We start from the raw sequence: 24,043 nt of genomic DNA, 5'->3' as shown, positions 1-24,043 counted from the left end.
TATGCAAATCTTGGAATAGATCCAGACTTCAGTAGACATTGCTTAGGAGAATTTATAGTACATGAGTATGGATTCAGCCCCTTGTGGAGTGCTGCAGTGGCAATGTCGGATCTCCTCCAGCTAGTATCTCCCGAGATTGCCTAAAAGCACGAAGGCTATGTTGAAAACGCATGACCCACCCCGGGGTTTACTTTCCTACGAGCAGGTCTAGAAGGTATCAAGATGGAGAAGGGTCTGGAGGGCCCCGACAAGATGAAGATCATAGCGCCATTGTTTTTTGGAATTGTATCAAATCGTGGTTGGTAATTCGCACACATAATCCCAGACAAAAGCCCGACCGGGTAGTATTTCCCAAAAAAAAAATTCTCATGAAATCCAGGCGCTGATGAGACGGGCTTTCTGTCCGATACCGATCCTACTCCCCGACCCCTGCATATTGCTTTTTGACTCGTTTAAGAGCGGGGCTTCTCCTTCTTCTCCTTCCAGAGAGCCATGAGACCGACACCGGAGACCTTAACGACCTTGAAGCGGACACCGGGAATATCACCCTTAGCCTTACCCTTGCGACCGAATCCAGCAAGGAGAACCTCGTCGTTCTCGTCGATGAAGTTCAAGCAACCGTCATTGGGGACTATCGAAGAAAAATATGTTAGCGCCTGGCTTAAGGCTATTGTTGTTGTAGTTGGTTGGTAGATGCAACCCGCGCCGTGTTTCGGATTGCATTTGTCCCATCACCAAGTAGCGAGCACGGGGTAGATATAACCCACCGAAAGCAGCGACCTTCTTGCCGTTCTTGATCAACTGGACCTTGACACACTTGCGAATAGCGGAGTTGGGCTGCTTGGCCTCAACACCGACCTTCTCAAGGACAATTCCCTTGGCGTGGGAAGCACCACCGAAGGGGGAGGACTTGTAGGCGGTTCCGAGGAGACGCTTCTTGAAGCCGAGATCAGCCCAGCGCTGATCCTTGCGGTGAGCCTCGAGCTTGCGGGCGGCGTTGAGACCACGGGGCTTTCCTTTACCCATATTGTCGGATTTTCTTGACGGTCAACTAAGTCGAGGAGAGCGGTGTTAGTAAATCGATTCTTTTATATCTGTTGTCTTCGAATGTATTCGGGAGGTGGTTGGTGGTTGGGAGGCGATAAATTTGGTTGTGAATGTTGAATGAGGGTTCAGGGTCTGGTCGATTTCTGTGTGCGCAGGACGAGGTGGTTGAAGAGATGTCGCCTTTCGCACACAGAAACAACTTCCAGAGACTTTTCTCTTATGTGCGAGGGGGGTATCAACGTACCGACTGGGGATGGGTGTTGGGTCGTGGGGTGTCGAAAAGTCGAAGGTTTCGGAATTGCCTTGAACGCCAGCGACTCGCTTGCTTGGGACACTTTCCCTCGTGACTTTGTGCGCTTGCCCTAAGCGAGTCACCTGATAAAATTAACCCCCACCCATCGATCTCGGTCCGTTATGTCATCATTCGAAGATAAGCCCCGATAAGCCCCGTTATCGTCTAGATCCGCTTGTTATGGAGCTTCTCCAATCTTCAATTACATTGATTCCAGCCTTTGAAGTGGTTTATACCCGAGTGTCCATAGAAAGCCACCACTATGGATCCTTTAAGGAAAGCCTCACCATCGGCTCTGCAGCGACTTCCCCCTCCAGCTTTATTTCAGGGGCCTCCTTCCCATAATGCTTCCAACATTTCCCTTTCCGTACCACCGGCCCCAACATTGGCAACATCAACGGGCAGTCAACCTCCGCCCCTCGATCGGAATCAGTCCCACAGCAGCACTCGTGCCAATGCGGAAAACCGTGGTCTTCTTTCCCCCTTTATCTCTAAGCGCCCCTCAAAAAACGATGTCGATGGGTCAGACGCCATCTGGCAAGAGATGCAAAGTGCTCTATCTGAAGTCGAATTGAGCGCTGTGACAAGCGAACACGTTTTTGGCGAAAAACACGCTGAGGCATTAGAAGATCTGCGCATGAAACAATTAAAACTGGCTCAGGCCTGGGCTCGCAGTGAAGCAGACGATGAACTCGTTGATTCCAGCCGCAACACTACAGATGGAGATAACACTGCGCGACATCCTGCATCGACCGACGCTAAAGATGCTCTGCCGAATGACCAGCGCTCTACTGGAGACCGTTTTTTGCACCATACACTGGATGAAGAGACAGAGAAGGATATTAATCTTGCGCGTAAGCGGCGAGAGGCAAATGACCGCTACTTTGACCGTGTTAACCAAGGAGTGTTGGACGTTGTTGCCAAACTTGAAGAGGTCTCTCGAGCCATGCGTGCCGTGGAGAGGGAAAGCAAGGATATTTGGAGCGACACGGACAGCCTTACAACAGACGAAGCTTCCCCTACTAATGCAACTTCATAAGCCTCGGCCGTCAAGCAAGCAAGCTGAAGCTCCCTCGCCAATCATGGTGGGTGCATAATTCCATTACGAACCAGCGCAGGACGCTCGTATGGCCATATTAATTCATGTACTATTTTCGCAAAACACTGCGTCAAAGAATTATATTTCAATATAATGAGAAGGGGTATCCAAACGCCAGTACTAGTCATGCAAGTCCAAATGATAACACATCGTCAATCAAGGGCATAAAAGCGCATAAAAGCGCCCATTTTAACCAATTATCCAACATAAATAGATCACTCTTTCTTGAAAAGGCTTGTGGCGGACCTCCATCCATTGACTGCTGTGTCTCGTACGTCCTCCCATCGAGTCTCGTGTGCTTTCTTGGCCACTTTTTCCACCTCTTGGTTCCACCGATGCTTCAAAACCTCTTTCATGGTAACTTGTTCATCCCGCTTATGCAAGCGATCCTCCAATCGTCGGGGAATATCTTGTGGAGCAAAGCGACGGTCATATGCGCCGGCGGAGGAGGCGAGCCAGTTAATCTGATCGACTTGTTCACGGATCGCCCGACGCTGTTCCAGACGGTTTGTGCGGTGGACTTGGACGGTAATGAATAGGACGGAGCTGGTCAGGGCAAATCCGCTGCACTAAACAGACATAAGAATATTAGTATCTTATTTTCGTGGGGTAATGCGGAGGTTCATCGGACGTACGAAGCCGGCGAAGAACCCCATTGCGATGTAGGCAGTATTATCAGGGTTGCAATTGGTTTCCAGGAGGAGTTGAACCGCCAGGTCTAAAACGTAGAGCCTGCTACTGGAGACAGCGATAGGTTGATTCTGTAAGAACTGAGAATTGGTTTGCGAATCCAGCTGTGTTATCGCAACTAACGCGAGAAAAGTTGCTGTCGGCCAAGGCGGTGGCAGCTCTCCGATTGGCCGACCGAACTCGAATCTTTTGTCCCGAAACCTCCCCTACAAACACTTCAAGAGAAGTTCCCCCAACCAGTTTGAACGCGAGGTCCCTAATTTGAGTCCTCCCTCTCAATCGGGTTTTCGCTTTCTCCTCTCTCCATCTACACCTCTCCCGAACTCTCGCAACCATGGCCGGTGGTGGAGGAAAATACCGACACCTGGGTCGCAAGTCCTCGCATCGACAGGCTTTGCTGCGCAACCTGGTCACCTCACTCTTCGAGAACGAGTCAATTACAACAACATGGGCCAAAGCCAAGGAGGCTCAACGTTTGGCGGACAAGTTGATCACCCTGGGCAAGAAGAACTCTGAGGCTAGCCGGAGACGGGCTCTGGAGATTTTCTATGTACGTGACCATCATCTTCTTTCCTGGAATCTTTTTCCTTGATTGGCTACAAGAAACAATTTACTGATAATTTCAACAGAAACCCCATGAAATTCTCCCCAAACTTTTCGGTCCTCTTCGTGAACGTTACGCCGAACGCCCCGGTGGCTACACCCGCGTGCTCCGTGTCGAGCCCAAGCAGAAATACGAATACTACAACCGTCCCAAGGGCAGCAGAGAAGAGCCCGTACGCAAGCCGCATGACCAAGCCCCCAGCGCTATTTTGGAGCTCGTTGACGGACCCAAAGATATGCGCTTTGCCATGACGGCTCGTACCGTGCTGCGTCAGCGCGAGCGTGGTATCGAGAACTTGAATCAGCTTACTGCGCTGAACGTGCGGAAGGTGACTCGGTTCCGGAAGGAGGGTATCGAGGCATTGGAGAGTGCTATCTCGAACTTGAAGATTGCGAATAAGAAGGAGAAGGAGGCTACTTCGGCCGTGACCCCGGCTGAGGAGACTACCTCAAGGTAGGTGTTCTGAAGCCGAGCCATTGTATTCTGGTTTCCGCCTGTTGTGTTTTCTGGTTTGATCTCCTAGGAGTTTGTTTATTTTTGGCATCTTGTCTTCGTTTCATCCCATGTGACATAGCCTGTGTATAGTATAAAATATTTCAATACCTTTTCATTTTCTACAACATCGAGTTGGATTTATTGCCCATACTGTGCTATAATGTTGGAAGATCATTCATTCGGACGGTCCCTCTATATTATCTGGAGCAATTAACTGCCTGAGGTAGTATATGGGGTCGTCAAATAACTCAAAATGTGATTGTCGACCACCACTGGAGCCAGTTGCCTTCAGCGTGTGATCAAATCAAGACAGACGTTACGAGGAACACTAGCGCCTGCCTGCTCAATGGTGACAACCCCGAAGAGTAGTCGATTCACGATGGCTTGGAAGAATAGACAAATGTCATAGAATCCATGGAGTGACTTCAATGATATGAGATGTTCGAAGACAATTTGATACAAGTTCGGAAGTTACACAAGTATGGATTATCACCAGGTCTTCAAAGTTTGAGTACGGTTTTTATGCGACTCTGGTTTTGCAATTGCTTTACTTGTTTTTATCTCGGGTCTATCGAGGACAATAATGTCCTCGGTCCGGAGATTGTTAAATGCGATGAGCATATGCATTATATGGGGTACATAGTAGTTCAGTTAGCATGCCTTAGTTAAGAATCTGCCCCTTCTTCGCTACAGATATCTTCTTATGTAAATATGTATGTATAATATTCCCTCTGAAGTGCATGTGTGTAATAAACTTCTTTGATTCTCTTCAGAGGCATCACTCCCCACAGGAGTCCCAGTCTTGGTAGCTGGTTCATGGGTTCTTCTAAGCCCTGGGTAACATTGAAGAATAAAAAGTCATAGTTTAGTTAATTTCCACAACCAATCACAATATAGAGGACTCACACGATCGTACCGATTGTTTGTGTGCTGCTAAGGTCGTAAGATCCCTGACATAGTCGGACTTTTGGGTTAATTTTTGGAGGCACTCGAGATCTGCGAGCCAACATCCTGCCCAGAATGCTGATCCAACCGGTATAGCAAGGAGTTTTTCGAGTTATCGAAACCTCACTTGAGTGCTCAAGTGCTACCCGAACGCCGCATGACTTGCTCTACCTCCCAATTGGGACATCCACCCTGTTGTCTCTATCGAGCATCTCGAACCACACATGCGACATGCCTCGCTTAGACAGCCAGCAGAAGTCGAAACTGACCAAGGTTCGCAACACATACCATAACGGGCCTAATCACAACATCTAACAAGCGCTATTCCCATTCAAGACCATTTCTGGGGTCTCCAGAGAACCAGTGGAGCTTCCCCGCCTATATTCTATAGGCTATTGACAATATCCGGGAACCGAGGCAGCGCCTCAATCACAAGTTCTGTTGATCTCTCACGCTAGGGAAGTTTAGTTACCCCAACAATCTTTAGACGAGTCCCTGCGTATGTCCGTTTCTATGCTGATTCGTTCAAGGCATTAAAGTTCTTCTCAAAACCTCCTCGATGTGTCATAGGAGGTGATCATGACTTCACATGCCGCACACTGTCGGTCTGGGTCAGGTATATAAGAAATCCATGACTCGGCCTCTGAATAGTAGTAATATGTGCAAACACCGCCAAGTGTGAGCAAAGTCCTTGAATATACAGTCCTACGACCATGTCGAGCCGAAAGGTCAACCCCGAAGACTCCATGGCGTCTACCTGGCGCCAGGATCAATCCCAGTGGACATTCTGGCACTGGATGATCGAAATCCTGGGTCTGCACCTCATCGATCTCAACAAAGAGGTCCCCATCTTCTCCAAGAAAGACAAAATCCCCGCTATGCGGGAGTGGACTCTCCATCTCTGGATCCTACTGCACGCCGCCATCCCACTCGCCCTGCACCACATCTATACAGTCTATACAGGCCACAACCTGAACCTCCTCGCCACCTTCGCACTATACTCCACCGCATTCAAGCTAAACGGGATCCATGAAATGCACATCATGCGCCGACTAGGCCAAGTCCACGGCTTCCTAGACGGCGACAAGCACCCCCGAGACGACATCCCAGATATCGGCGTGGGCAAGGTCCTCCGCGAACTCATCTCCACCTCGGCATTCCGGATGGTCATGGCCATCTTCCTAACCTACCAACCTGACCAGACGCCAAGCACAATGCAGTGGAAGTGGCTCCCGCTGGAGATTGGCCTGTACAGCGTTACTGTTGATTTCTGGTTCTACTGGTATCACCGGCTGATGCACTCGTCCGGGCCGTTGTGGAAGTATCACCGCCGACACCATCTCACCAAGCATCCGAATCCGTTGCTGTCGGCGTATGCGGATCATGAGCAGGAGTTTATGGACATCACGGGAATTCCGCTTCTGGCGTATACGACGATGAAGCTTGTTGGGTTGCCGATGGGATTTTATGAGTGGTGGGTTTGTTTCCAGTATATTGCTTTTTCGGAGTTTATTGGGCACAGTGGGTTGCGGATCCATGGGGGTGCTCCGTCGACGGTTAATTGGCTGTTGGAGGTGTTTGATGCAGAGTTGGTTATTGAGGATCATGATCTTCATCATCGGTATGGGTGGAGGAAGAGCCATAATTATGGGAAGCAGACTCGGTTGTGGGATAGGATTTTTGGGACTTGTCATGAGCGGATTGAGAGTGTGAAGGGGAATGTGGATTATACGAATCGGGTTACCATGCCTCTTCTGTGAAGTTTGGAAATAAGGGTGGAATAATGAGATAATGACTTAACGATTTGGAATGAACTAAGGATTGCAGGATACTTCAAGATAAAAAAAATAATCTAAATGCATTTCTCATCATATTCAAAATATTTCACAGGTAGAACGACAATAACAACAATAAGCCACTAGAATAGAATTCTAGTCCTCTGCATCGACCCACACCAATGGCCCCTTCTTGTCTGGACGCATCTCACCAGTAGGAAGAACCCGCAGGGTCTTGTTGAAATAAGTATCCACAATCACCAGCTGGGGTTGAATCCAGAGGCCACGTTTGGCGGCCAGAAGATTGTAGCGAACTGTGTGACGACTGAGCGGAACCAGTTGAATCACCATTGTCTTGGGACCACTGAAAGCAAAGTGTTCACTGGCTTCCATGATCAAATTGAATGTGAGGAAATGGGTGGATGGATTCTCGATGGTATACTCCAGGTGGATAAGGCCGGATAGAGCACTTGAAGGAGTCGAAGAGGCAAGCACCCGGGGTTCACCCATAGGAACCACAAAGCGAGGGACTTCCAGAATAGTCACAGTAGTATCACCTTCATTATCTGGGTCACTGGATGCACGGTGCCAGACAATCTCCAATGCAAAGTTGAGCGCGGATGGTCGCCGGTCTCCAAGCGTGAGTTTTTGTATGTCAAGGAAGAAATTCGACTCGCGCAGCTCCTCCGCTGCAATTTGTGGTGTTTCTGGACTGACTAGGGTCTCAGGCTCGAGGCTACAAATAGCCCCACCACTCACAGTAAGAAGCTTCAAAGACATCTGATCGATCACGAGAGGCTCCAGAGCAAACGAAACCAATTTGGAATTGAGGCACCACCTCTGCAACAAGCCGCCTGCTGTTGCGCTGGCATCGTCTCCAACCAGATCGTCATCGACCGAGAAGAAGTTCGGCCAAGGTTGGGAGTGAACGCGAGGTAAGAAATCGTAGTTGGCTTCAAAGGGACGAATAAATGACAGGTCCACTGTTATAGTTTTCAAGATGGGTGTTTGAACGTCAGAGACAAGATGGTAAACCGCGGAGATTTCAAGGGTGTGTTTCGCGGCCTCCTGGCTGTCGGCCAAAACAACAACAAGATCTTTATCCGAAGCACGCTCCATGGCTCCAACGGCCCTCTTGATAAAATGAGATGCACCCTCCGTCGGGGAGCTCGCCCTTGATTCTTCAGGCTCGGGAATATCATCTTCATCAAGCCATTTGAGCTTTGTGGTGGAATCCGGAGGCCCAAACAGTCTGATTTCGGCTGAAACATCAGCAGCCTCATCCTCTTCGTTATGGATGCTGATGCGCAGCGCCACCCGTTCATTAGTATAGTAGGTGCTTTTGAGGTTAGGAGTAGAGATCCGAATCTTGGGCGGTTTGGGCATAATCTTGCATTTCCCAACATCACGGTCTTTTCCGATCCTTCTGCGGGTTGGTCCCTTCTGGGTTTGCTTCCACAAGTAGGATTCGTGCGTACTGTGTTCTGTTATAACGTAGGTGAGATCGAATTTTTCTTCCTCCACTAGCATTGCTATCGAGGCGACTTGGGCCTCTCCAGCTTCGCGAGGAATGCATGTTAGATTGAACACCTTAGTTTGACCAGGCCCGATGGTCAAATCAGCAACACCAACGAGAGTGGTCAAGCCGCCGGTCGGTGATTGCAGAGATGAGTCGTCTTGAATGCTGGGTTCCCGCAGAGCTATTTGCGAGATGCAAGATAATGTAGTGATGTCGGGTTTCTTATTTTGGTCGGATTGGAGTTTGATGGGGCGAAGGCAACCCTCGAATCCCAGTTTCACTTCTGAAAGTTTGATGGGAGATGAAGATTTTTGGGCACAGGATGTGATGAGAAGTTGAGCTTGAAGAGGTTCACCAACGTTGCCCTCGGACTTTTCAAACACAAGAGATGCGGTTACTGGATAGAAAATCAAAAGTCAATTTCCAAATATTAGAACGAGTTGCAGCAATCAACTCACGGCTAGTGATCACATCTTCTGCTCGGAGAACGACAGATGGTTTGGGCTTCTCGATCGAAACACCCTCAAGACTCTTGTGGATGTCGTAGTGCGCAGCAGATCTTGATGGGAATACTATAGATTTTTTAGAAGAATGTTCACAGAAAGCAAGATTGTCAACTCACCTTTGTTGAGAAGCTCCCAATCCACTCGAAGAACGGTCTCACACTCCTGTAACTTGAGGGCAGACTCTCTCAATGCCCACCCAAAGCTTTCCATCAAGTACCACCATCCTGACTGACGCCAAGTCAGGTTTGGCCAGAGAGGCTGCAACACACCATATGCTTCAGACCAAGAGCCATTTCGCATATATTCTTGAGCAATCTCCAGGCTAAGATGTTCCACCTTTCGGATCTGGCCCCGCTTTGAAAACTCATCAAGAGCATCTTGTAGGGTGCTCAGAATCAGAGAGGAATGATCGAAACCTGTTTGTCCTGGCTTGATGGATTCAAGATGTGGCTGCGGAGAGAGATAGGTATCGTACAAATATGATTTGCTCGCAACTTGAGAGGCAGGAGATTGACCAGGACTTATACGGTCCTCATCGGGAATTCGCTCCGCTAAGGCTCGTCGACGCATAGTATGCTTTGCCGAGCGATATAACCAATATCCCTCATGGTGCAGATGCTCCCACGGGCTCACTCGTTCCCCGGTAGGGATGGCTTTCTCGGGGGCACTGTAGATCGAAGGGATCTCCCATGCTTCCTGGTTAGAGCTCTCCGACGATAGTGATGTTTCTGCGCGTCGTATTAGGTGGGCCATGATCATGGACCATCGTGCTTCCCAGGCCTCCCATCCATAGTTTTTACTTCCTTTACCCCTTCGATTGACAATGTCTTGGGTACGAAGTCTATGGTCAACCCAAAAACGAGTTGCTGCAGTGGTCTGATTTGACCACAGTAGACAGCGTATAATACGGATGGCGAGAGCGTCACCCAGTAAACGCGCGTCATTGAAGCGAGCATCCCAGCCCGCAATATTTTCAAAGACCTCTTGTCCGAATAATGTATCATAAGCGCTCTCATAATTTCGACACGCGGCATCCATCTCTTGACGAAACTCAGCAAATATGCCAAGTTTGAATTCATATCGTACGTTCCAGCCCTGAAACGATAGTGTCTGGGATGTGCCACTCGTCGGTGGTGCGGTTGGGGGAGGTATGTTACCCCGATTTCGCTTGCGCCGAGCATGCTTTGACAAGTCTCGATAGTATTCCACCACCGAAGGCTGCAACAGCGAGAATAAAGATGTCACAAACTCCTTCAGCTCCGAAGGTGTGGCATCCGGCGGGATTATAAAGATAGACTTTTGATCGAGATTTGTTGATCGTCGGATTGCCGCCACGCGGTCATCGATCTCCCCCGTAAGGCCTCCGTCACCTTCTTCGGAAATCAAAACCACCACAAATTGTGTCTTGACCCCTGACGATGACCACTCTTTTTTCAGACTATTGATCTCAATTTTCAATTGGTTATCTCGGAGCGAGTTCATGTTCGGATCGAGGGAGAAGGGAAAGAAGTTGAGCACCACGGCCGGAACGAGATCTTGGTGTTTGGTCACCCATAGCGGCGTGAGGAGACCATCAGGGAAGGTGGGAGAGCCCGGCGACAAGGGTGAAATTGGAGAATGGAGTATGTAATGTATATTGGTGACTGGAGGGTTGGTATCCGGGTCGCTGGTGGGACTTGCAGGTGGTGAGGCGTGTGGAGGGGTTGCTTTCCGCGGAGGTAGTTGATAAGACTGATGATACATGAGCAGGAAACTTCAAACTCTCCATGATGCAAGGGAACCTACGCGGCCAATACTCTTGATCTTGTACCTTATCGGAGGGGCAGTTCCGTTTGGGGTGGCAGTCGACCTCCAGGGTTTCAGGGAACCATCTTCTTCCAAGAGTACACTCCGCAGTTCCTCCGCAACGGCCCCGCTCAGCGGGGGAAATCAGAGAAGATCTTAGGTCCCGTCTCAGCAAGAAGAGGGTAATCGATAGATGGGCCACTCTCATCTTCCACGCCTGCCTCAAGTCCTGACAACAGGACTAGAGGGAGGTTGTGGTTTACGTAGTCTTCGGGGTATGCGTCCATTGCGGACAGGTATGAATGCGAGAGCTCGGTCACCGCATTTCTAGTTCAGCCAGAAGCTTGGTTCAGGGTACCTTGGAGGGCTGTCAATGCCACTGACAAAGATAAATTGGCGATCTTTCCAAGATTAGGATTGGGTAAGGATCCTATGCTCCAGAGTCCAGAAGGTGTTAACTTTGTTAGGAAACAAATGCGACAATATAACCACCCAAAGCTCGGGCTCCCGTGAGTGTATTGCCGTGTTCCCCGCGGGCGGTCAAGACTGCTTTCCAAGGTTCCATTGTTTTGTTACGAAGCTTAACAAAATTGACATCTGGAAGAATCTAACGTTTGAAGGTATTTTCAATGTTCAAAAGTTGCATGTGTATATGAGACTGAATTTTCAGGTTGAAATAAATCTATTCCGCACATGTAACTAAACATTCACCAACCCATCAACTGATGAGATCCATATGTACAGTATGCACATACATAGGCTCTAGGTACATCCGAGGATATATATCCGCATTCCTAGAACATCGAATGTTTTAGATACTTATGCTCCACTTGTTTACCTTAAGTACATGAAGGGTCTAGCTTCAAATGTTTGGAGGCATTTTATCTCAATGGGGCTTGAATTATTATTTTTACTAAATCATCAAATGTAATACAGGGGAATGATATGGACCTATTTATGTTTTTTTTTTTTATATTTAACATGAATCAACTTAGAGCCTCAGTATAAGGTTATCTCGTATTGAAGAACTGGGATGGTAATCTCCGAGATCGCGCAAATGGCTTGGCATTTTAAAAGGGGTCTGTATATAAAAAATCTGTTAAGGTCAAGGTTCATGTAAAATGTTCTGGAATACTAGATAATGTATGCCACGTGGAATTCCACCAAGGTTGACTATGCGAATGTTCAGTATACATAGTAGCATAACTATATCAATCACACGTCCTTTATGTGCTATGCCAACATTTGAATGTTGGGGAATTTCAAATATCACGATCGTCCATACCCGCACAAACGAGTGGGAAATTAGGATCCATTTTTACACGGTGGAGCTGGAAAGGGCTGTAAAACGCTAAAGAAAAACTTCTCCATATTCAAATATCCTTTCGTATGGGATGATTTAGACTCCTCCATTTCTCCGTCACTTTCTTTACATTTTCTTTCTTTAATTTTTTTTTTCAACTCTCTTTTCCCACTAAAACCACACTCCTTTCTTTCTATTGGTCACATTTGACTGTCCTCCCCCTGACCTTTTCCCTCCAATCCTTACCTCCAAAATTTGGTCTTATCAGTTTATCCCGCCCCACGTCTATTGACAGTAAGGGGTGATTTTTTGATTTTTTTTGATTTTTTTTTTTTGATTTTGCAAGGGCCCGCGGTGCTCGCGCAAAACATATAATTCCAAAGCTGGCTTGCAGTAGATCATGCGCGCGGCTCGTTATCGATACCCTGCATATCTCGTTGATCCCCGGGGAATCCTCAATAAGTCCCCCTTAAACTATTGAAAACCGCCATGCAGCTTAACGATAGCGCGACGCTCAAACCCGCTGAGTCGGCCCTGTTAAGCCGCCGGCGCCGTCGCAAGTCTCTCCCTTCACGGGGCCAGGGAGGAGGCACCTCGGCCGATCCAACCTCCCCAGAAGTTATCTCGTCACTGATCTCGTCTCTTTCCACCATTTCCGTACCCCTGAACTCTCATTTCGACAGCGTACCCCGAATTGACTCCAAAGACTCCTCCGATCCTGGCTTGCCCGAGGTGCCACATACGGCGCCGTGTTTCACAATCCCCCCTTCCCAGCAGAATGGTGGTGGATTTGGAATGAGCTTTGGCACCCATCTTGAGGAACCAGAACCCCCTCATAACCCATTCTTGCATCCGGATGATGCCGCGCTGTCACCCGTCATTCGCATGGCCAGAGCGCCGCCCTCGCCCAAATCCCCCAAATCGCCTCGATTCAAGCCTTTCAGTAAACAATCCGATTCATCTACCCGACCCGCTTCGAGGGACTCCTGGTCATCGGTGAGAGTCCCGGAAGAAGGCCCGGTGTTTGGCACAATTAGTACCGAGCCCGGTCCCCGCCTCTCAACCGCGGTTAGCGTCGCCTCTAATAGCTCGGCGGGTCGGACCAAGAGTTTGAAGGGTACCTTTGGTTTGCTTAGGAAATCATCATCGCGGGATTTATCTGGCGACAAGGACACCCCGCTTGAACGTTTGCGAAAGACGAGCAGTCTCAACGACAGTTTGCGACACATGCCCCGCAGTCGCGCCAGTCTGCGCTCCATGCATTCCATGGCAGATGTGGCCGAGGAGGCCGGGCCTAAGGACCCCAATGATGGCTTTTTAGCGAGCACACCCCCCGCCCAAGAGAACCAGTCGGTCCAGAACACACCGGACAATAACAACCCTGGGGGGATAGGAAGCGGTAGAATTATCCCCACACGTGACTCTTCCCTTCGACACCGACATAGTCAGAGCCAATCATCAGGAAAACGAAGATCTGCTCGTCATAGTCGATACCCCTCTACCGCCAGCAAAGAATCAACGGCAGATAATGGACTACCAGGCACCAGTAATGATGCCGAACAAGTGACAAGGAGGATTCAGGAGTTGAAAGACCAGCAACAGAGGATCAAGACAGAGCTGGAAGTAGATGACACCCCGGGGAAATCCTCAAAAACCACTCCGGCGAAGACATCTAAACCCACACGCAGCACGAGTCAAGTGGATCAACACCGGGCTGCGAATGGGTCACCGAAGGTTGAACAGTCTGTTTTGAATGACAGCGCTCCTTCCCCTTCTATCATGACTGGCAAAAGTCGAACAGGAAAAACTGGAGTTCCTCTGGCATCGAAGCCTACCAACTTTGCTCCTCAGATGTCTAAATCATCGTCTGATAGACTCGAATATGAAAAATCACGATACAGGACATCTCTAGAGCCCGTCTCACCAACTCCGGGCCACCGTCGAACTCCGTCGGGTCCAAGCATTACTGGCCGCACCTCCACCCACGAACGACCATCCAGTGCCGACTCAATTGATCTGGCGGTCGAAGATTACACGTTTTCTCCTAAACTGACCCAAAAAGTAATCCATCCTACCTCGGGTCGTACTATCGCATTCTCAGAGGTAGGCGACCCCAAGGGTCATGTTGTTCTATGTTGTCTCGGAATGGGTCTCACCCGCTATCTTCCGGCATTTTACGATGAATTGGCTCGAACTCTCAACCTGAGACTGGTCACTCTAGACCGCCCTGGTGTTGGTGAGAGTGGACCACACCAACTTGATGAACCGAGCAACCCTCTCAGCTGGCCTGGTAAGTCATTTAGACTCTCGCCCACAATTAATCTTTGTTAACAAAAGATATAGATGATGTTGCTATTGTTTGTAACTTTTTACGCGTGACTAAATTCTCCATTCTGGCTCACTCCGCCGGAGCAATTTATGCCCTGGCCACCGCACTTCGAATCCCACAGCATATTCGTGGACGCATCCATCTCCTGGCCCCCTGGATTCCTCCATCTCAACTCTCCACCCTCGGCTCCCAAAAGGAACCGGCCCCTACTAATGCAGTCCCTTACTCGCAACGCATCCTCCGCGCTCTGCCAACATCTCTTCTCAAAGTGGCCAACACCAAATTCATGAGTGCTACTAGTGCAAGCGTCACGACCAGTCTTCCCAAATCCCCCAAGCGCGCCAAACGCAAGGCTGCTAAAGAAGCACCCATAGCCGATACCGCTTCTCTTGCGCAAGATATAGCTGAGGCCCAGTCTCAAAAAGAGAACTCTGCGCAATTGAGTGGTGTGAAGCCCTCTAATGTTTCTCATGCCTCATACAGAAAGAGTGACGCAACTCTTGGATCTCGTGCGAAGTCCCCCGAGGAGGAGCGCGAGCGGCAGCAAGACTACGATACTCGCCTCACGCACAAGATCTGGGAACTTGCCACTGCCAACGCCAATCCGGCTGTTGATCTTTTGATTTGTCTAGAGCGCCGCCAAACCATCGGCTTCCGTTACGTTGATATCACCAGATCGGTGGTGATCCATCACGGCAGCAAGGATACCCGTGTACCCGTGGAGAATGTCAACTGGTTGGGCAAGACCATGCGTCGCTGTGAAGTACGAATTCTTGAAGGCGAGGGTCACGGTCTTATGGCCTCAGCCGGCGTGATGGGCAGTGTCCTGACGGAGATTGCCAAAGAGTGGGAAGACTGGACGACTATTGTCCAGGGCAAGCGTCGAGCAACCGCTCATGCTCCCCGACCCGGGCTTTCCCTCCATACCTGATTATTCATGAACCGGTTCAAGTTTCATATAATGTTTCCCCTCCGCTGGTCTCGACTCATCATTTTTTCTATCATTTTTTTTGCATTTGCATTTGCTTTACGCTCTATGCAACGAGGTCCTGGTGGACCATCCGCCCATTTTTAACCCCCTTCACTTTGATAAGCCCAGCTGGTTCTGTGGATTTGCTCTTTGATGTGCCTTCTTTCCCATTACTGTTCCCCCACCCTACACATACACATACACATACCCCATCCCTAAACCTAATAGTGGCTGATGTACGCCCCGTCTATTGACTTCACATGTGGAGATGTTCTCCAGACCCAAAAAACCCTGTGATTTTGCATAATACCCACGTTAGCTAGCATTTTTTTGTTAATTTAATCTCCATCAATTATAACTCAACCCCTGACCTCGTGGAGCCGTGTACTCCGTACACCGTAGAAGTACTTCACTCCTGCCAAGCATTGGGCTTAGACCAAGTCCACCAAATCTCCCGCTATTCAGGGATGACCATAAATCACCCCTTTATAAGAAAAACAACCCCACTCCTCCGAGTCCAATTTTTGATACATTTCACACGACATCATACCTTTCCTGGAACCCAATCTATATTAGGTCTGAGTTCTTCCAAATCCAAAAGAGGGGCAAAGACTGACACTGGTGCGGAACCCTCCCTGATCGGCGCATTTCCTGGCTCTTGGCGCGCGAGAACCCCGTCACGTTATCCGGGTCTTCCATCGCGCCTGCAACCTGTTTTTGGTCTAATTCAAGTCCTCTTCAAAGTCCATATTGATACTAGTATCGATACGCCCAAAATGCCTTCTCAACGGCGGACAAGGCTTCTTGCGATCGCCGTGATCGCAATCATTATCCTGACGTTCTATTACTCGGTATGTTGATTGACACCCCCGGGCCCCGGAGATCGATCGCCTTTCCTACTTCGGATTGACAATGACCCTGAGCCGGCCGCATGGATACTAACGGTTAATTCTTGCAAAATTTCAGGGCGAAAGGAGCAGTATTCAAAATCAAAAGTTTTACAAATCTACGCTTGAGGCGATGCGCGCGAAAGAGGATGCGAAACACGAGAAGATCCAGGATTCTGTGGCTAAGCCCGTTATCGAGCCGGCGGGAGGTGCTGCCAGCGCAGAGAAGCCTGCCATCCCCGTCGCGAATGTGAATGGCGATGTTGAAATGGAGGAGATTTCTATTGCCGGCCGGACAAAGATGACTGTGCCCAAGAAGGGCCCCCAGGACGCATTGTTGTCTGAGCAGGGCTCGGGCTCGGGATCTGCGTCGAACTCTGAAGCCGACACCAAGAAGGCGGACGAAGAAGAGGAAGAACCCAAGTTGGATGCGAAGACTGAGCTGAATGCTATCCTCAAGCGGGCACCTAGTATGTTTCCACCAAATCCGAGTTCCGTAGCCTTGATGCTTTTGCGGCTCGGTTCCACCAACTATCATTATTCAGGAAACACAAGCTAACTTACCTCGTTCTTTACCAGTAATCATTTTCTCAAAATCCTACTGCCCCTACAGCATGAAAGCCAAGCACATCCTATTGGACGGATATACCATCACGCCGGCGCCGTTTGTCGTGGAGCTCGACCAGCACCCCATCGGAAAGGAGCTTCAGGCTCTCTTGGCGGAGAGCACAGGCCGTCGCACTGTGCCCAATATTCTTGTCAATGGTAAGAGCATCGGTGGAGGCGATGATATTGCTGCACTGGACCAGAGCGATGACCTGGCAACGAAGCTGCGGGATTATGGCGGCAAGTGGGTTGCGGATGTGTCGCGAGGCCCAGCGAAGGAGCATATTTGAGAGGTTGATTACATTTATTCCCCTGCGTGTAGCACTTGATCATGGGTCGGCGTTGTTTTGCACTTGTACTTGTAAATAATTGATGTTGAATTGGTGATCGGGTTTGACAACTCGTGGAATTTTGACATTTCAAGTATAGTGATACCTAAATTGTACCTAGGTTTTGGTGAATCTTATGTTTGGTTGATCATACGTACTTCAATTGACCATTTGAAAGTGAAGGAAGGATATTTCGAAAGGCATTAATCAGATTGAATGATGAATCGTGATATAATATTCGAGCAGTGACGTACATACATGAGAGGTGGTTGTCGTAGTCGAGAATGCTGATGTTGTTTCAGGCCAAGCAGCTACTTTTGGAGCGAAAGTAATGGCCATTTTGCTAAGATTTTCAAATCACTGCCAGTTCCAGACTATGGGGGTTTCTTTTGGTAAAGGACAGCAGAAGCTAAGCTAACGGATTGTTGACCAGAAGAGGCGTGAAATAATCCCATTTAATGCTTTGAAACGCTCTGAACTTAGCTCTACTGTAATGATTGACCTTACCATTATCCCGATATCGTCAAGATAATCACAAGCTCTTGGGCCATCAAGCAACACAGCGATTTCAGAAAATTTAAGAAAAAAAAAATGAAAGAAAGATGTTCGTCACTTCAAGTTGGTATAAAGGAACAGATAAGATAAGGCGATAGATCCAAGTCAAGTGACGATAAGCCTATCTGAGCTGACTAAGTAGATAAGCAACCCTACGCTAAACCCAATTTGTGTTTAAGCGACGCACAACCCCGTGACATACAATTTCGCTCCACCAACAACTCCAACCCGAAATTTGATCCTCCCGACATCGACAATTCACCCCCTCGGCCAACACCACCCACGCAGTCAAGATGCGGTACATTCACTCCGAGGAACGGCTGCCCATTCCGGACAATGGTGAGCATGCGACTTTTTTTCTTTTTCGAGATTCCAGGGAGGATTTTGGTGTGGAGGAAAATGTGGGAGGCGGGTGCGATACCTATTCATATTCAAATGAGTAGGAGGATTGCTCGACGATGATCTTCCATATGTGGAAGACACCCAGCAACTACGAACAACGACACTGGACGGGAAAAAAATTGGGACTGGCATTTTTTTCGTTTCGGGGCTTCAACACGCACCGGGACGAAATCCCATACTTGGATGGAATTGCGCACATCAAGGGAAAAATTGAACGGTCTGGCTGATGCATATTTTCTCCTACAGTGAAGGTTCACATTCGTTCGCGCATTGTGACCGTTGAGGGTCCCCGTGGCAAGCTCGTCAAGGACCTCTCCCACATCGCCGTCACCTTCGGTCGCCCCGAGCCCAACGTGATCTCGATCGAGCTGCACCACGGTGTCCGCAAGGGAGTTGCTACTCTCCGCACCGTCCGCACCCTCATCAACAACTTGATCATCGGTGTTACCCGCGGTTTCCTCTACAAGATGCGTTACGTTTATGCCCATTTCCCCATCAACGTGAACATCGAGAAGAACGCCGAGACTGGCTGCAACGACATTGAGATCCGGTACGTTCTACCTTGATTATGCGTCTTGTCTACACGACAGACCTCGATATGAACCGCCCACAAACAGACAAGAACAATAATACTAACTTGGTTCTTTCAGTAACTTCCTCGGTGAGAAGTACGTTCGCCGCGTGACTGCCCAGCCCGGTGTCGACATCATCCCCTCCACCAACGTCAAGGACGAGCTCCAGCTTTCCGGAAACTCCCTCGAGGGTGTCTCCCAGTCTGCTGCCGACATTCAGCAGATCTGCCGTGTTCGCAACAAGGATATCCGTAAGGTATGTGATAACTCAATTATCAACCTCTTTGGAATCTCCATATACTAATAATAATATAGTTCTTGGACGGTCTGTACGTTTCCGAGAAGGGCAACATCATTGAGGAATAAAGAATGACGCTTGATGGGTTCTGGTGTCCGGGAGAGCTTCTTTTTTCAATTTCGCCCTGTTGCATATAGGAAGCAAAAAGCGGAATGACAAAAATCAAACGACTTGCAAACAAATTCATGATTTTCCATGTTATTGAATCATAGTAAATTCCTAATGTACTTGTACTTTTTCAAGTTTAGGATTAAGTGGGAGTAATTTTGGGGGTGTGGACTGAAGCCCATGATTTCCACCATTAGGATCTAGGCTTTCCGAGCCTTGGGGAACCCTTCCTCTTTGGAAGTTCTAACCTCCACCATCCAACTTTCCCAGTCCAGTCCTTGCACCTGGACTGACCTACGCTTATTTTGACACCAAATGGATTGAATCGGCCTTTATTGCTTTGTCTTCTCCATTAGTCCTAATTTCTAAATGCGCGTGACGCCATAGCATGTGAAAGCCCCAGTTCCCCCGACTGCCCCCCCATAAGTCCGAACTTCCCCACCACACGATATGGGGTCCTGGTGGCTCAACATGTGGAAGATTTTTACAGCAATATTCGGCATGATGCTGGATGTTGCGCAGTTCTGGAAAGAAGTGAGCACTTAACTCCTCAATATTGGCGCGGGGAAGAAGTTGGCTGGCCTCCCGAGCTCCGGCCGGAACAGGCCTGGCCCCTGGGAGTCTGAAGAAACTGACAAAGATCCCCAGAAGCTCCTATCATGGTGGAACTCCAGATCCCCTCGATCCCAACTATTCCACACCCTCGAAACAGCGCAGAGTTATGAGCAGTGGGAAGCCGCTGCGTTTGAGCTGGACGAGATTCTAAACAAGGACTTGTGGTATGATGGGCGCATTCAACATCTACTAGTACTTGTACATCCAGGTCCATTCCAAGCTAACATCCCGCTTGCAGGCGCCAAAACAATATCAGTAGACATTATGATCATCGATTAATCCTCGGCCGACTGGAGGCGCTCATGCTCGCGCGAGAAAGCGAGAATATACAGACGCTAGCTAATCTCCTTCGATCCGGACTCGTGCGCAATCTGGGCAATATCACTTCTACGAAACTCTTCACGCATGCATACGCCGGCACGAAGCTTTTGATTGACGATTATACCACGCAAGTCGCACTGTCGATTCAGTATATTACCTCTCTTCAGCCGGTGCCTGGGCATGCGAGTGGGTTCACGTCGCAGGCGAAGCTGGAGCTGCTGCATGATACGCGCCAAGCCTTTGGGCGTACGACTCTGCTCTTGCAAGGCGGGTCGGCGTTTGGATTGTGTCATTTGGGCGTCGTGAAGGCATTGCATTTACAAGGCCTTTTGCCGAGAATCATCACTGGTACTGCTACGGGTGCCATGATTGCGGCTCTGGTGGGCATCCACCCGGAGAGCGAGCTGCTTGGGTTGTTGGAGGGAGATACGATCGATCTATCTGCTTTTGATCGGCGCTGGAAAGGCCATACGAATGGATCTGCTGCTAACAAGGCTGAAGGTTGGCTCTGGACGTTCTTCCGGCGGATGAAGCGATTCCTGAAAACGGGTCACTTATTCGATATGGAATTACTGGAGGAATGTGTACGAGCCAATGTCGGTGATTTGACCTTTGAAGAGGCGTATGCTCGATCGAAGCGTATCTTGAACATCACGGTAGCCACGGCAGGTAAGACAGGCACGCCAAACCTGCTCAATTACCTAACGGCGCCGAATGTGGTCAGTCATATACCTTTGGCCTTCTTTGAATTTGGACTTGCCCAACTGACATGGTATGCAATTAGTTGATCTGGTCGGCGGCTGCTGCCTCCAACGCCTCATCTTTCTCTCGCCGTTCCTCGCCCGTAACGATCTACTGCAAAGACGAAACAGGATCAATCATGCCTTGGCCACACGCACAAGACGCAGTCTTCCGACCATGGCGACACGTCCATTACAACGAAGGCGAATCCCCTCTAGCCCGCATCGCCGAGCTTTTCAACGTAAACCACTTCGTCGTCTCTCAAGCCCGTCCATACCTAATCCCATTCCTACGATCCGAACTCAACCTCCTCGACCGCCGCCAAACCGGCTGGCACAACCTATCTCGATCCCTAATGCGACTAATTTTAGTCGAGCTCCGCCACCGTCTGCGCCAACTAGATTATCTTGGGCTCCTCCCTGGCTCCGTCAGCCGCCTCCTAATCGACGAAACCATCCCTGGCCCAAATCTCACCCTTGTTCCGGATCTATCATTTTCGGATCTGGGTCGACTATTTCAACAGCCTACCCGGGCCCAGGTCGCAGATTGGACGCTTAAAGGCGAGCGAGGCGTTTGGCCCGCTGTTAGTGCTTTGAAGGTCCGCGAAGCTATTGAAATTGAACTCGATAGGGGGTATCAGATTGTCAGGAGGAGGAGACCAAGTGATCAGTCTCTTCCTGCGCCGGTGCGTCCATCTTCTAATGAAAAGGTTCCGCTTCGACGACGTGTAGAGGGTGAGAATGAAGAGAGCAGCCCATTTGGTGAAGAATCATAAATATTGTTTGATTGGAACCCAGCAGCCATGGAGATTCCAAGTGGAATTGAGTCTAGCTTGCTATCATGATTTGCACGATGAGGTCTTTGACTCAGGTTTATAGAATTGTGACCGACATACATACTAGATACATTATACAAGCTGCGGACCCGCGCGCATAAGCGGTACAATGGATCAATTGATTACGGTTCGAGATGTATAAAAAAATGTTAAATACCGTCTAAGTGTAGATGAATCACTGCCCTTGCCTAGGTGGACAGCATTGGGCACAAGTATCCAAGTTCCAAAGTTGTAAAGGGGGAACGTGGTAAGAACAGGCTGTTAACGATATGATTGCTACTAGATCGTATACTACATACATAGTAGTATAGAATCTTGACATATTTAGCGAAGTAAAAGATACCATGGCAGACCATCTTAATCATCCAAGGCATCGGATGCAGGCGGACCCTTGTAATCTACACAGCCATCATTAGTATTGAGCAAACCCAAACAATCCAAAAAGAAAAAGAAATGACGAGAACTTACGTTTCCTTGCATAAACCACATACCACACAGCAGAAATAGCCATGAACCCCACAAACACCACAGAAGCATAATTCATCGACACAGGCGTAACAGGCAAAGCCGTCGGCATACTAAACAAAACCAGCTCAAACCCAATCCAAGCCAGCGCAACAACATTAAAAAATGACCCAGCAACCATGCCACAGGTCCAGGGCGCATTATTAACCTCCTCCCGACCATTCAACAAGCTCAGGAAGATAGGTATCGCATACGCAGCCGCCAAAGCGATAACGCCCACCGAAACAAACGCCGTAAACGCACTGGAGCTACCAAGGTTGATGAGGCCGAGCAGCATCTGGATTACGGTTAGGAGAACAAGAGACCAGACCGGCACACCCAGGTGCGGATCGACATGGGCCCAGATCCGCGAAAGCGGGAGGGCGTTGTCGCGGGCGACGGCCCAGGTGCAGCGGGATGCCGCAACGGTAATACTTATTGAGCAAAAGAGGGTTATTACTAGGACGAGGAAGACGAGGGCTAGACCGCCGCCCGGGGAGCCCATGACGCGGTGCAGGATGTAGGGGAGTGCCTGGGCGCCTGGGGAATTGATGATGTCTTCTAGCGGGGGGAGGGTGACGCAGAGGGGGATGATGAAGAAGAGGCCTGCGATGCCGCCGACGGGGACGCTGAGGGAGATGGCGCGGGGCACTTTGATGGCGGGGTGGGCGCATTCTTCGGCCATGGAGGAGATCATGCCGATGGCGGAGAAGGTGTAGGCTGGTGGGAGGAGGCCGATGAAGAAGGTGAAGTTGCCCCAGCCTGCGAAGCTTTTGTCGTAGTGGGATAGGGCCCATGAGGCGCTGTGGCGGCCTACGTCGGCTTTGACGGAGACGGCGATGAGGATGACGAGGATTGTGAGGGCGGTCCAGGTGGCGCAGGCTATGTCGACTTGGGGGAGGTAGCGGTTGGCGAATGTGCAGATTAGGAGTGAGCCTATGCAGATGGCGTAGAAGATTAATAGGAGCTGCCAGCTGTTGGCGCTCCAGTCGGGATGGTACATGGATATTGTTGCGGAGAGCATGGAGGCGAAGCCGAAATTGACTGATAGAGTGATGGTCCAGTTACCGATGACCCAGATCCAGGCATTGATGAATGATATGGTGGTCTTGGAGGACTGTGCGATTTGGAAGGACCAGTAGTATGGGCCTGCGGAGGTAGGGTAACGCGAAGCCAGCTCTGCTAGTGACATTGCGATGCATTGGTCCAGGACGCAGACTACAATCCATCCTACAAAGATGGATAGTGGCCCACCACCATAGATGGCGCTGATTAGAGGACTGCCCTCGCCGTAGGGAATTGCTGCGATAGCAAGCGTCTGGAAGAGAAGGGTGACAACCGATCGATTGCGGCGCATCTCCTGCTTGTATCCCAGACGATCAAGCTCCGCCTGTTCATGTACACTGGCAATCTCGCCAGCCTCATGGTCAGCACCATGAGAATCGGACGGTAGAATGGTTTTCTCGCCGATCTCTTCCATCATCAAGCTTGTAGCTCAGCGACGCAGAGCAAAAATATATGGAGCAGAAATATGGTGTTTGGTGAGATTTATCGCAGAGACAGTCGTGACATAGTTCACAAACACGAGGTAACTTGTCCAATTTGATGAGTAGGTATATTGAGATCGAGGGGGAAGAAGCAAAACCTATTCAAATCTTGGAGGATTTGGAGGCCCTGCATAATTATTTGCAGCGAGGAGATCCCTGCATTAATATGAATATTGCATCTTGTCTTGCATGCGGAGAAAGCAAATTGGCCACTTCGACTGGTCGCACAGGCAGCGCCACTGGAATGCTAACATTGCGGAGGTCGAGCCTATAGGCTCCGCTTCCATATTTTGCATTAAATGATAAGCTCGTGAGCTCAAAAAGCTCTCCGCAGTAGGATCCTGTGTACAAATTGGGAAAGTTA

The 24,043-nt window shown here is 49.4% G+C and overlaps 12 protein-coding genes across 12 annotated transcripts; 7 read left to right on the top strand and 5 right to left on the bottom strand.

Annotated features, from left to right (window-relative positions):
- Positions 1-426: 426 nt before the first annotated feature.
- On the bottom strand, positions 427-1,054 carry rps23 (40S ribosomal protein uS12). Its single transcript, XM_057161984.1, has 2 exons — positions 768-1,054; positions 427-631 (listed from the first exon to the last, which is right to left on the bottom strand). Exons 1-2 carry the CDS (start codon positions 1,024-1,026, stop codon positions 453-455), a joined length of 438 nt encoding a protein of 145 aa, XP_057025269.1. The 5' UTR covers positions 1,027-1,054; the 3' UTR covers positions 427-452.
- Positions 1,055-1,601: 547 nt separating this feature from the next.
- On the top strand, positions 1,602-2,378 carry N7466_002585 (DUF5315 domain-containing protein; the record flags this gene model as incomplete). The annotated part of the gene is made up of 1 exon (XM_057161983.1): positions 1,602-2,378. One exon carries the CDS (start codon positions 1,602-1,604, stop codon positions 2,376-2,378), a length of 777 nt encoding a protein of 258 aa, XP_057025268.1.
- A 275-nt stretch (positions 2,379-2,653) lies between these two features.
- On the bottom strand, positions 2,654-3,094 carry N7466_002584 (MICOS complex subunit Mic12 family protein; the record flags this gene model as incomplete). Its single annotated transcript, XM_057161982.1, has 2 exons — positions 2,654-3,007; positions 3,074-3,094. 2 exons carry the CDS (start codon positions 3,092-3,094, stop codon positions 2,654-2,656), a joined length of 375 nt encoding a protein of 124 aa, XP_057025267.1.
- Positions 3,095-3,462: 368 nt separating this feature from the next.
- On the top strand, positions 3,463-4,189 carry N7466_002583 (mitochondrial 54S ribosomal protein bL17m; the record flags this gene model as incomplete). The annotated part of the gene is made up of 2 exons (XM_057161981.1): positions 3,463-3,678; positions 3,758-4,189. The coding sequence occupies 2 exons, from the start codon at positions 3,463-3,465 to the stop codon at positions 4,187-4,189; spliced, it is 648 nt and encodes a 215-aa protein (XP_057025266.1).
- Positions 4,190-5,885: 1,696 nt separating this feature from the next.
- N7466_002582 (sterol desaturase family protein) lies at positions 5,886-6,932 on the top strand (the record flags this gene model as incomplete). The annotated part of the gene is made up of 1 exon (XM_057161980.1): positions 5,886-6,932. The coding sequence occupies one exon, from the start codon at positions 5,886-5,888 to the stop codon at positions 6,930-6,932; it is 1,047 nt and encodes a 348-aa protein (XP_057025265.1).
- Positions 6,933-7,103: 171 nt separating this feature from the next.
- N7466_002581 (uncharacterized protein) lies at positions 7,104-10,715 on the bottom strand (the record flags this gene model as incomplete). Its single annotated transcript, XM_057161979.1, has 3 exons — positions 7,104-8,863; positions 8,925-9,038; positions 9,089-10,715. 3 exons carry the CDS (start codon positions 10,713-10,715, stop codon positions 7,104-7,106), a joined length of 3,501 nt encoding a protein of 1,166 aa, XP_057025264.1.
- Positions 10,716-10,888: 173 nt separating this feature from the next.
- Positions 10,889-11,044, bottom strand: N7466_002580 (uncharacterized protein; the record flags this gene model as incomplete). Its single annotated transcript, XM_057161978.1, has 1 exon — positions 10,889-11,044. The coding sequence occupies one exon, from the start codon at positions 11,042-11,044 to the stop codon at positions 10,889-10,891; it is 156 nt and encodes a 51-aa protein (XP_057025263.1).
- Positions 11,045-12,549: 1,505 nt separating this feature from the next.
- Positions 12,550-15,320, top strand: N7466_002579 (alpha/beta fold hydrolase; the record flags this gene model as incomplete). The annotated part of the gene is made up of 2 exons (XM_057161977.1): positions 12,550-14,350; positions 14,404-15,320. The coding sequence occupies 2 exons, from the start codon at positions 12,550-12,552 to the stop codon at positions 15,318-15,320; spliced, it is 2,718 nt and encodes a 905-aa protein (XP_057025262.1).
- Positions 15,321-16,135: 815 nt separating this feature from the next.
- On the top strand, positions 16,136-17,142 carry N7466_002578 (glutaredoxin; the record flags this gene model as incomplete). The annotated part of the gene is made up of 3 exons (XM_057161976.1): positions 16,136-16,210; positions 16,326-16,716; positions 16,826-17,142. 3 exons carry the CDS (start codon positions 16,136-16,138, stop codon positions 17,140-17,142), a joined length of 783 nt encoding a protein of 260 aa, XP_057025261.1.
- An 887-nt stretch (positions 17,143-18,029) lies between these two features.
- N7466_002577 (60S ribosomal protein uL6) lies at positions 18,030-19,076 on the top strand (the record flags this gene model as incomplete). The annotated part of the gene is made up of 4 exons (XM_057161975.1): positions 18,030-18,075; positions 18,385-18,688; positions 18,789-18,966; positions 19,026-19,076. 4 exons carry the CDS (start codon positions 18,030-18,032, stop codon positions 19,074-19,076), a joined length of 579 nt encoding a protein of 192 aa, XP_057025260.1.
- A 490-nt stretch (positions 19,077-19,566) lies between these two features.
- N7466_002576 (triacylglycerol lipase family protein) lies at positions 19,567-21,568 on the top strand (the record flags this gene model as incomplete). The annotated part of the gene is made up of 4 exons (XM_057161974.1): positions 19,567-19,650; positions 19,765-19,895; positions 19,970-20,771; positions 20,837-21,568. The coding sequence occupies 4 exons, from the start codon at positions 19,567-19,569 to the stop codon at positions 21,566-21,568; spliced, it is 1,749 nt and encodes a 582-aa protein (XP_057025259.1).
- Positions 21,569-21,985: 417 nt separating this feature from the next.
- N7466_002575 (putative amino acid permease) lies at positions 21,986-23,612 on the bottom strand (the record flags this gene model as incomplete). Its single annotated transcript, XM_057161973.1, has 2 exons — positions 21,986-22,026; positions 22,097-23,612. 2 exons carry the CDS (start codon positions 23,610-23,612, stop codon positions 21,986-21,988), a joined length of 1,557 nt encoding a protein of 518 aa, XP_057025258.1.
- Positions 23,613-24,043: the final 431 nt, after the last annotated feature.

Source organism: Penicillium verhagenii (genome assembly GCF_028828195.1).
Source record: "Penicillium verhagenii strain IBT 33310 chromosome Unknown utg000003l_segment0_segment0, whole genome shotgun sequence".
NCBI lineage: Eukaryota > Fungi > Ascomycota > Eurotiomycetes > Eurotiales > Aspergillaceae > Penicillium > Penicillium verhagenii.
Note: the sequence above shows the minus strand (reverse complement) of the source record. Positions and strands in the feature narration are given on the sequence as shown.

Excerpts from the sequence above, each read along its gene's own strand:
- rps23 (XM_057161984.1), bottom strand. The coding sequence starts at position 1,026 with ATGGGTAAAGGAAAGCCCCGTGGTCTCAACGCCGCCCGCAAGCTCGAG. Across the intron at positions 632-767 it reads CAAGAAGGTCGCTGCTTTCG|TCCCCAATGACGGTTGCTTG; the intron begins GTGGGTTATATC and ends TTTCTTCGATAG.